Raw genomic sequence first — 12,419 nt, 5'->3', positions numbered from 1 at the left:
TTAAAATAGTCTCATGTAGGGCTGTATCACCATATAAGTGTTTGTTAGCATCATAATAGTCTCATGTAGGGCCGTATCACCATATAAGTGTTTGATATCATCATTATAATAGTCTCATGTAGGGCTGTATCGCCATATAAGTGTTTGATATCATTATCATAATAGTTTCATGTAGGGCTGTATCGCCATATAAGTGTTTGATATCATCATTATAATAGTCTCCTGTGGAAAAAAGGAGCAGGAGAAATATATTAAATGTGAACATTTTTATGTCAAATGTAATAATAATATAATAATAAAATAATTATAATCACTCAGCTGGCAAGGCAGACAGAAAATGTCAACAAAAACACGGAAAACACTCAAACAATGTCAACAAAACACTTAACAATCACCTCTTAAAAATAATGTAGAATAAAATGCTTCATAAAGCGTAACAAAATAGTGCAATGTGTGAAATAGTAAACATGGAAACCTGAGAAGAACTACCCTATTTTTCGGACTATAAGGCGCACTTTAAATCCTTTCATTTTCTTAAAACTCGACAGTGTGCCTTATAACCCGGTGCGCCTAATGTACGGAATAATTCTGGTTGTGCTTACCAACCTCGAAGCTATTTTATTTGGTACATGGTGTAATGATAAGTGTGACCAGTAGATGGCAGTCACACATAAGATATACGTGTAGACTGCAATATGATGGCAGTCACACATAAGAGATACATGTAGGCTGCAATATGATGGCAGTCACACATAAGAGATATGTGTAGACTGCAATATGATGGCAGTAAACAACACCAAAACTTTAAATTGAAAATAAAGGACATTATACACGGCACTCAAAAATCTATCAAAAATGTTTTAGTACGACTTTGAAGCTGCACACCGCACACTGTCAGCCCATTATACCTACCTTAGCCAGAGATACTAGTGTCACTATGGTGTGTGTGTAAGGACCACAACATGGCACCTATTAGCAGACATTATCTGGCGTTTTGTTTCGCAATATTATGTAAAACCAACTTTTCTTATCTTCTGGTACCTGCTGATGTGTATTTGGGATCTGCATAAGTCAAAGTATTAATAAAGGGGACCACAAAACATTTAATTATTGTCTTTATTTGAACAAAAAAATCTTAGTGTACATGAAACATTTGTTTATTATTGTAATTTAGTCCTTAAATAAAATAGTGAACATACTAGACAACTTGTCTTTTAGTAGTAAGTAAACAAACAAAGACTCCTAATTAGTCTGCTGACGTATGCAGTAACATATTGTGTCATTTATCTACCTATTATTTTGTCTATATTTTGAGGGACAAACTGTAAAAATTGATTATTAATCTACTTGTTCATTTACTGTTAATATCTGCTTATTTTCTGTTTTCACATGTTCTATCTACACTTCTGTTAAAATGTAATAATCACTTATTCTTCTCTTCTTTGATATTTTACATTAGTTTTGGATGATACCAAACATTTAGGTACCGATCCGATACCAAGTAGTTACAGGATCATACATTGGTCATATTCAAAGCCCTCATGTGTCCAGGGACGTATTTACTGACTTTATAAATATAATATGAATTAAAAAAAAAAAAAAGGAAAAAATATTTTGTGACGCTGCGATGAGGTGGCGACTTGTCCAGGGTGTATCCCGCCTTCCACCCGATTGTAGCTGAGATAGGCTCCAGCGCCCCCCGCGACCCCGAAGGGAATAAGTGGTAGTAAATGGATGGATGGATGGATTTTGTGACGATAAAAAATATCAATATAATCATAGTAGTATCGACTAGATACGTTATTGTACTTGGTATCATACAGTGGATGTCAGGTGTAGATCCACCCATGCCATTTGTTTACATTCAGGGTGCTAACTTGCTTTTAGCGGTAAGCTGTTGTGTCCTCCTAGGGTGTGTAGTGAAGCATGTTTAGCAATTCCTGGGCCTCCAGTAAAAATGATACATGTAAGAAACGTACTATATTTGTCGCCATGGAGACCAGGATTAGTGATTTACAAGTAGCTAAAACACTGCCGACCGCGGATGGATGTTAGCTGCTAGCTAGCTAGCCATGTCTTAAAGCACCTGTTTTAGTGTTATAACTTCACCTTTATCTTTACTTTTTACACCAAAATGCGTCCATTCTCCCTTTTCTGTCTACACACTGTGTCTGCTTGTAAGTACTCTGTGTGTGTGCACTGCCGAACATGCTCCTCTGCTCGTAAAACCAGCAATGTTACGACGTGACGACGCGCCGTCATGCCCTGGAACCATTATTTTTCAGAAAATAGTACCAAATATGATTCATTACCGCGGTACTTTACAGGTACCGGTATACCGTACAAGCCTACTCCAAATTAATTTGAAAATAAACCCAGATGGAAATTGAGATCAAACTTAGATAAAATTGTCGTGCACTCAAGTCAAACAAGGACATTCTGACAATAAAGTTGCATTCGGGGTCTTTTTTAAACAATTTAATGTGATTAATCGCGATTAATCAGCATTCAAAAGTGTGATTCACGGGATTTAAGAACTGAATTGTTTGATAATACACATTTTGATATGAAACACATTCATTCAATTATTATTGTAGTTACTTTTATTTAATTTTTCTAAATTATTATTCTATTCTTTACTTTTAGTTTATTTCTTTGTTATTATATTTATTTATTTTATTCAATTTTTTATTAAAATATATTTTTTCTATACCGGGTCACGGTTAAGCTGGAGCCTATCACAGATGACTTGGTCGCCAGTCAACGACATACAAAACAACTATTCATACTTAAGGACAATTTACAGCCTCCAATCAATCTAACAACTTTGGGGAATGTGGGGCGATGCGAGAGGACTCGTAAAAAAGCCACGCGTGCACAAGAAGAACATTCAAACCCCACAAAGATTTGGACCCTCATGTGCTGACTGTGCGGCCTGCTTGCTAACCGTTCAATTCACCTCATAAAAGAACTCCGGCTGAACTGGGGCCCTCAGCAGAATTAAAAAAATACAAATACAAATAAAAATTACATAAGCTGCAGCAGGAAGGGTCTCGGAAAACATTTGGACAGATTGTGATCTAGCGCATAAACTATTTAGCACTATAAATTGTATAATTTGTCAATTAAATACACCTCTGCAAAAAATTCTACTTTTAGATTAATCAGCAACATTATTTCACAAGTAAAATGTATACAACACTTTAGCCTACAAAACAAAAATTAATTAAACAATTTTAAATAAAATACTATTTGAGAAGAACTGGCGTATGAATCCAAAATTCAATCACTAAAAATCACAGGGGAAACAAATTAATAAATTAAAGAAAGAGTTAACAGTACATACAAATCAAATGTATTTAATTAAAATTAAATAAAAATGTATACATTTTTTAAATATGAATCAAACATAAATATGTTTTTCAACAATTAATTTGATTTAAATGTATTTATTCATTTAAATACATTCAAACTATAAAAAATGTTTTGGTCGACTTGAACCATTTGATACAGAAAGATTAAACAACTAAACACAATAAATAATACATTCAAATTGATCAGCAACATTATTTCACAAGTAAAATATATAAAACACTTTGGCCTACAAAACTAAAATTAATAAAACAATTTCAATGAAAATACTATTTGAGAAGAACTGGCGTATGGGTCCAAAATCTACATTAAATCACAAAAAATACAGGGAAAACAATGTTTATAGTACATCAAAATAAAATATTTGTTTTATTTTAATTAAAATTAAAACAAAATTAATGTATTTTTAAAATTTGAATTAAAAATGAATTTTTTCTAAACAATTAATTGTATTTAAATATATGTTTTTTATTTAAATAAATTCTAACTCTAAAGAATTGTTGTCTGACTTCAACCATTTGATTAAAAGAATACAATTAACTAAACACAATAAATAATAATTAAAAATGAATCAGCAACATTATTTCACAAGTAAAATATACAAAACACTTTAACCTACCAAACAAAAATGAATGAAACAATTTTAATTAAAACACTATTTGAGAAGAACTGGCGCACAGATCCAAAATCTACATTAAGATTCAAAATCTACATTAAATCACTAAAACTTAAAGGGAAAACAAATTAATAAATTAAAGCAACAGTTTACAGTAAATAAAAAATCCATCCATCCATCCATTTTCTACCGCTTGTCCCTTTTGGGGCCGCGGGGGGTGCCGGAGCCTATCTCAGCTGCATTCGGGCGTAAATAAAAAATTAATGTACAAAATAGATGGCTGTTTGTACTGTGTGTTTACGTAACACTAAACACTTATTAAAGGGCCACAACTGCATCCCATTATAGGACACTGTAACTGAATAATTCATAAGCAATACACGTGACATAATGATACTCATATTGTATTAAAAATGGTACAGAGCAATTGGAGGAAGAGTCAGCATTTATTGTTAATAATGTGGTATTTGAAGTTTATCATACTGTAGGACACATCATTAAAGATAAGAGCCGTGCAGGGAGGGAGAGGACGCCATCTTTGTCACTAATGAGTATGTTTTATGGCAACATAATGTGTCTAAAACCCCTATTTGCTATGACAAGTGTCCTCTGAAATGACATTTTAACGGACACCTAATGCGTTTTAGTCATATCTTCACTCAGTCTGGACATTAGCATACAAACGACACAAGCAAACATGGTCAACACATAAAGGCGTGCGAGTGTGCAGGCCTGTCAGGGTGTTGGTGATTTCTGCATCCACTGTGGAAAAAAAAGCCGTCTGAGACAGGAAGTTGAGCACTAATTAGGGGAGTGTTTACAAGATTTGTGGGGGAGTTCTGCAAATAGCCTCCAGCGTGTAAAGCATTTAGCCCACTTGTGTGCACGCCAACTATATCTCCCCCGCCAAGATTCCTCCACAACTGATAGCCCATGTTTCGAGGTTCCTAATACCTCCTGGTCCTGCTTTGGAGCTGGAGATAAAAAACATTCACTGCTTTATGCTCAAGCTTTAATGTGTAAACACACTTGGACAAACAGTGCAGGAAGTAGAGGAACACACAAGTCGAATAAATTGGTTCAGAGATTTAAAAAAGTAAAATAAAATGATGCAGTCGTCCCTTGCTCATCACTGCTAATTGGTTCCGAATGTGACTTTGGTAAATTAATTTCCTCAACGTACAGTCGGAAGGGGATTCATATGGCCCCATTCGTTGCGGCTTACCTGACACATAAAACGTGACAAATTAGGGAGCGCACTCTTCACTTTAGCCGCCAGATGGCAGTAAAGTCTTCCAACTTTGACCACAGCGTCAGTTGCTATGAAGAGTGGCGCTTTCCATCATTTTCAGCAGACTGTTTTGCAAAATAATTAATTGAATAAATAACAATAATGAAATAATCATAAATGATAAAACATGTTGTTTACAACCTAATATGGATTTTAACATGATGAGAGACCTCTTAACGTGGATGGTAGAGCTGAAACTGGAGGCTTTCTGGTAAAAATTCAGATTCTGCTGTTGTGTCCTTCGTAGGGCTGGACGATGTAACGATATCAATATATAACCTTTACACATGTAATTGATAACAATAAAGAATGTGTTCCATAAAAAATGCAATGTTTTTTCTTTTCTTCGTAAGAAACCGTTAGTTGTGAAGCAAGGTTGCTTTCGAGCATCGCAGGAAGTGATCACTGATTACAGCCAATCAGGATCAACTATCAAGTTTGGTTGCGCCATCTTCGGTTAATTCTTTGCATGGAGTGAGAAGAGAAACTTAGAATGAAGAGATTGTGGATAAAACAGGAAAAGTCACCTGGAAAGTATGGCTATTTTTTTAGTTTTTCAAAGGGACCATAGTCAGACCAATGTGGTCTGTAAATGATGTCAGGCGCTCGTCCTCAACAAGACCGGTAATACTACACCACCTTAGCTGCGCTCACCCTTTAGAGCACAGCAAATAATTACTACAAAGCAAAAATTCCTTTCCATAGTTCAATAAGAATAACGGGGCAAATTAATGTTACACAGCCGTTATTTCCTAGCACCAAACCTGTTCTAGTTTTTCTCGGGTTTCTCCGTTTACATTTTCACACTTTTCACTATTTCCTTACACTTTATGAAGCATTTCTTACACATTCCTTATTTTTGCACCTTCATTTTAAAAACTTATTATTAAGTGTTCAATGTGATTTTATAATTTAATTTACATTGTTTTAGTGTTTTCCATGCTTGTGTTGACATTTCCTTTCTGCCTCAACATCTGAGGGGATTACAATCAGAGGAAGTTACATTTCAAACAAAATATTATTTTATTGCCTTTTATTTTCATAGGTCGAAAAAATCCAATACTTATCTATATCACCTGATATATTAATAATATTTAAATAATTACTGCATAACAAAAAAATCATTTTCATATTTAAATAAGAATAACAGGGCAAATTAATGATACACTAAACCTGCAGAAAATAGTTCTTGTCAAGTTTCTCTGTTTACAATTTCACACTTTGCACTATTTTGTTATACTTTATTAAACATTTTTTACATATTCCTTATTTTTGCACCTTCATTTTAAGAGTGTAATATCAAGTGTTCAATGTGACTTTATAATATTGTTTACATTACATTTTATTTTTTGAGTGTTTTCCATGCTTGTGTTGACATTTCCTTTCTGCCTCAACAGCTGAGGGGATTACAATCAGAGGAAGTTACATTTCAAGCGAAATCTTATCTTCCTGCTCCTTATTTTCCATAGGTCAACAAAAAATCAATAATTATCGATATCGACCGATATAATCATAAAAATTAAATAAGTACTGCATAAGAAAAAATGATTTCCATAGTTCAATAAGAACAGCAGGGCAAATTAATGTTACACAGCCGTTATTTCCTGGCACTAAACCTGCAGAAAATAGTTCTTGTCAAGTTTCCCTATGTTTACATTTTCACACTTTGCACTATTTTGTCACACTTTATTAAACATTTCTTACATATTCCTTATTTTTGCACCTTCATTTTAAGAGCGTAATATTAAGTGTTCAATGTGACTTTATAATATTGTTTACATTGAGTGTTTTTCATGCTTGTGTTGACATTTACTTTCCTTTCTGCCTCGACAGAAAAATTATTTCCATAGTTCAATAAGAATAACAGGGCAAATTAATGTTACACAGCCGTTATTTACTGGCACCAAACTAGGTTTCTTTGTTTAAATTTTCACACTTTGCACTATTTGATTACACGTTATGAAGCATTTCTTACATATTGCTTATTTTTGCACCTTCATTTCAAGAACTTATTGTTAAGTGATCAATGTGATTTTAAAATTGTGTTTACATTGTTTGAGTGTTTTTCATGCTTTTGTTGACATTTCATTTCCTTTCTGCCCTGATAGCTCCTCAGCTATCATTATAATCAGTGGAAGGGTACAATTGAAATAAAAATGTGTACTTTTGACAGATTTTCTCCTAATCCTTAATTTTCATAGCCCATAAATAATATCCATAATCGATATTGACCGATATAAAACACTTATATGGTGATACTTTTTTTTTTTGCCATATGGCCCAGCCCTGGTCTTTGGGCAAGACTATGCACCCACATTGTTCCCAATACCACTCACACTGGTGTAGGACTATATTGGGAAACAAAAACATTCTCCCCAAATACGTGTAAGGTAAAAAAAAATCCTTTAAAGCAGATATGAAATAGAACATTTCTCAAGTTAGTATGACAAGTTACATCAATAAAAAGTTGTTTTAGCTTAAAAGTGTGCTTTACAATGATTTAGAAGCTATGTTTCTTGCACTAATTATGATGAATTGATCTTAAATCCCTGTAATGGCTTCACCCAAAGAGCGAATTCATATTTTTAATTCAATTAATGTTTAATTTAGGCTAAAAATAAACATAGAATACACTTTAAAGAAATGGTCAATAGAGTGATCTATTATAACATGTGCTTCTCACGCTCACATTCTAATGACATTATTGTGAAATGAAACAAGTTTCTCAGTCACGGTTTGAAACACAAGACCAGGACTGAAGTAGATACTTACAGGCTCGCCAGGCAGACCGGCAGGACCAGGATGACCTCTTTGTCCCTGTTGACAAAAGGAACAATTGTTCAGATTTTGGCCAGACATTAATCCGTGATTAAAGTTCTTTGAAATGTTCCTGATTAGAATCAAATAAGAGGGCAGGGATGATAGAGCAGGTATTGATAGGACTTGTAGCCCCCTTGTGGAGTGAATATCCTCGGAGGGACAAGCGGTAGAAAATGGATGGATGGATGGATCAATAGAATTCTTGCTTTGTCACGCAAGGAAAGTAAAGTGTGGCTGAAGAATAAAATACGCAGGATGAAAATTCTGACTGGAAGAGCATCAAAAGGGAAATATTTATTTGAAATGATAAATATTCCTGTTGTATTATTGTTAGTCAGTAGTGGTTCATAGCTAGTTAAATTTTGAATATACAAAACCCAAAAGCAGTGAAGTTGTCACGTTGTGTAAATGGTAAATAAAAAGAGAATACAATATATACAATTTGCAAATCCTTTTCAACGTATATTATTATTATTAGTAGTAGTATATTTATTATTATTATATATATTCAATTGAATAGACTGCAAGACAAGATATTTAATGTTCGAACTGAGAAACTTCTTTTTTTGTTTGGCAAAAAATCATTAACTTAGAATTTAATGGCAGCAACACATTGCAAAAAACTTGTCACAGGGGCATTTTTACCACTGTGTTACATGGCCTTTCCTTTTAACAACACTCAGTAAAGGTTTGGGAACTGACGAAACCCATTTTTGAAGTGGAATGCTTTCCCATTCTTGCTTGATGTACAGCTTAAGTCTCCCTTCTGCTATTTTAGCCTTCATATTGCACCACACATTTTCAATGGGAGACAGGTCTGGACTACAGGCAGGCCAGTCTAGTACCCGCACTCTTTTACTATGAAGCCACGCTGTTGTAACACGTGGCTTGGCATTGTCTTGCTGAAATAAGCAGGGGCGTCCTTGAAAAAGACGTTGCTTGTATGGCAACATATGTTGCTCCAAAAGTTGTATGTACCTTTCAGCATTAATTGTGCCTTCACAGATGTGTAAGTTAACCATGCCTTGGGCACTAATACACCCCCATACCATCACAGATGCTGGTTTCTACACTTTGCGGCTAGAACAATCCGGATGGTTCTTCTCCTCTTTGGTCCGGAGGACACGATGCCCACAGTTTCCAAAAACAATTTGAAATGTGGACTCGTCAGACCACAAAACACTTTTACACTTTGCATCAGTCTAAGATAGACTGATGCATGCCATCTCGACTCGACTCCTCCCCGGAATACGACGACTCGCTCCTGCCTCTCGACCCCGCTTCCGTCCCTGGATCATCTGCCTACCCCGCGGACTTCCGTGTTCCTTCGCTCTCTACAACACTTGGTAACACACACCTCAGCTAAACCACACACATAGTCTTACACCATACACACTCTTGGGTTTTGTCACACTCCATTTCTTTGGATTAGTTTATTAGTGAGTATTGTTTAGCATTATTATGTATGTATATATATATATATATATATATATATATATATATATATATATATATATATATATATATATATATATATAATAAATTATTGAACATTACAGCTCCCTGTTGTCAGTTGCCGTCACCTCCCCTGTTTAACCATAACAGTATATTCCGGCCAAATTAAATATAAGGACCTGACGGCACAGTTTTTCTTTAGCTCCGCCCCCAGTGACTTTAGCCCCGCCCCAGTAAAACAAATGTGTTTGCTTGCCCCTCTCAGGATGTCTTTTTCTTTTACCTCCACCCTTGACAATTTTTCTAGCCCTCCTCAACACTCCTTCAAGGGACTGTTTAACTTCAATACAGGGAAGGAGGAATTTACCCCCCACCTCGCCACCCACCTACCACCCTTAGTGACTGTTCCTCAGTCAGCTGGAAGCGTCTGGCATCCGCGTTCGGAAGGGGGGGGAGGTAGTACTGGTGGCTGTGCTGATATGGTGGCGCAGCTGCATCCAGCCAGGCTACCCCCTTCCAGACCAATACCATGTATCTTCCATTTTAGTACTGGTGGCTGTGCTGATGTGGTAGCACAGCTGCACCCAGACGGGCTACCACCTGCCAGACAAACACCACCTGTCTTCTGCTTTTCCCAGCCGCAGCCACCAGTCCCCAGGCTAGCCTCCGAGCTAGCACCATTCCCCAGGCTAGCCTCCGAGCGAGCACCAGTCCCCAGGCTAGCCTCCGAGCTAGCACCAGTCTACAGGCTATCCCCCGAGCTAGCACCAGTCCCAAGGCTAGCCCCTGAGCTAGCACCAGTCCCCAGGCTATCCCCCGAGCTAGCACCAGTCCCCAGGCTAGCCTCCGAGCTAGCACCAGTCCCCAAGCTAGCCTCCGAGCTAGCACCAGTCCCCAGGCTAGCTTCCGAGCTAGCACTAGGATAGCCCCCGTGTCTCCACCAGCTTCCAGGCTGACCCCCTCGTCTACACCAGCTTCCAGGCTGACCCCCGCGTCTCCACCAGCTCCCAGGCTGGCCCCCGCGTCTCCACCAGCTCCCAGGCTGGCGCCGACCTCTGCCCCTCGGCCGGTAGCGCCGACCTCTGCCCCTCGGCCGGCAGCGCCGACCTCTGCACCTCGGCCGGCAAAGCCGACTTCTGCACCTCGGCCGGCAGCGCCGACCTCTGCACCTCGGCCAGCAGCGCCGACCTCTGCACCTCGGCCAGCAACACTGGCTTCAGCACCTCGGCCAGCTCCTCAGCTACCCTCCTCTTCTCCGGCTTTGATGACGTCTGCTGCTGCTTCCACGCCTCAGACGACGTCTGCTGCTGCTTCCACGCCTCCGACATCATTCTCTTCGCCTCCAACGTGTCCCCCTCGTTTTCGGTGAGATGCACCATGGCGCCACTCGCGTCCGCCTTCCCGACAGCCAAGATGGTGGCCGTTCCTTGGTTGCCCGCCTCGCCGGCCTCAGCGGCGTTCTACTCGCCGCCGCCACCAGACTCGTCCCCGGTGGATTTGGGGACACTTGGGCCGGCTACTCACCTCCAGTTCGCCCCTCCACCCTCCCTTGACTTTTGTTCCCGTGTTTCTTGTGGTTCCAGTTAGGAACATCTGGGAGCTGTCCATAAGGAGGGGGATACTGTCACGGCCAGGGCGCATTCCAATGCGCCCTCATCCTTGTGCTCTGCTTGTCGCACCTGGGGACACGGCCACGGCCGCGCACATTCAGGGACGCGCCGCGCGTATCCCCGACCTGCAGCAGCCGCCAGCTGCAATCATTCACCGGCAATCGGCGCACCTGCCTTTTAATGAGGCAGCTGCCTTCATAAGCCTGCTCAACTTGCCATCACGCCGCCGGAATATAGTCTTCTGTACCTTCCCTGTGTGCATCGCCGAGTCAAGCTCGTGCTTCCTGGTGCTCGACTCCTCGCTTGCCCCCGGACTAAGACGACTCGCTCCTGCCTCTCGACCCCGCTTCCGGACTTCCGTCTTCCTTCGCTCTCTACAACACTTGGTAACACACCTCAGCTAAACCACACACATAGTCTTTTCTTTGGATTAGTTTATTAGTGAGTATTGTTTAGCATTATTATATATATTGACTATGTATGTATATATATATATATATATATATATATATATAAAATAAATTATTGAACATTACTGACCCCTGGTGTCAGTTGCCGTCACCTCCCCTGTTTAACCATAACAGTATTCTGTTGTTATTTACCATTTACACAACGTGACAACTTCACTGGTTGTATATACAGTATAATATATTATGCCAACATTCGCATCCATCCGTCTAAATGTATTTATATTCTCGTAGTTGTGACAAGACAAGAACGTTTGATCATATTACGCCAATACTGGCTCACCTGCACTGGCTTCCTGTGCACTTTAAGGTTTTACTACTTACGTATAAAATACTACACGGTCTAGCTCCATCCTATCTTGCCGATTGTATTGTGCCATATGTCCCGGCAAGAAATCTGCGTTCAAAGAACTCTGGCTTACTAGTGATTCCCAGAGCCCAAAAAAAGTCTGCGGGCTATAGAGCGTTTTCTATTGGGGCTCCAGTACTATGGAATGCCCTCCCGGTAACAGTTAGAGATGCTACCTCAGTAGAAGCATTTAAGTCCCATCTTAAAACTCATTTGTATACTCTAGCCTTTAAATAGACCCCCTTTTTCGACCAGTCGGTCTGACGTTTCTTTTCCTTTCTCCTCTGCTCCCACTATCCCTTGTGGAGGGGGAGACACACAGGTCCGGTGGCCATGGATGAAGTGCTGGCTGTCCAGAGTCGGGACCCGGGGTGGACCGCTCGCCTGTGTATCGGTTGGAAACATCTCTGCGCTGCTGACCCGTCTCCGCTCGGGATGG

General features: G+C 39.1%; 1 protein-coding gene across 3 annotated transcripts in view; it reads right to left on the bottom strand.

Annotated features, from left to right (window-relative positions):
• LOC133620351 (uncharacterized) overlaps positions 1–12,419 on the bottom strand; it is a 244,253-nt gene that overhangs the window by 138,312 nt on the left and 93,522 nt on the right. For all 3 annotated transcript variants that reach the window (XM_061981793.1, XM_061981792.1, XM_061981794.1), the window contains one exon: positions 8,052–8,096. In XM_061981793.1, the coding sequence (XP_061837777.1) occupies positions 8,052–8,096 (45 nt within the window). The remainder of the gene's footprint in view (positions 1–8,051; positions 8,097–12,419) is intronic.

This window comes from Nerophis lumbriciformis, linkage group LG24 (genome assembly GCF_033978685.3).
Source record: "Nerophis lumbriciformis linkage group LG24, RoL_Nlum_v2.1, whole genome shotgun sequence".
Classification (NCBI taxonomy): domain Eukaryota; kingdom Metazoa; phylum Chordata; class Actinopteri; order Syngnathiformes; family Syngnathidae; genus Nerophis; species Nerophis lumbriciformis.
This window is presented reverse-complemented; position numbering and strand designations above follow the sequence as displayed.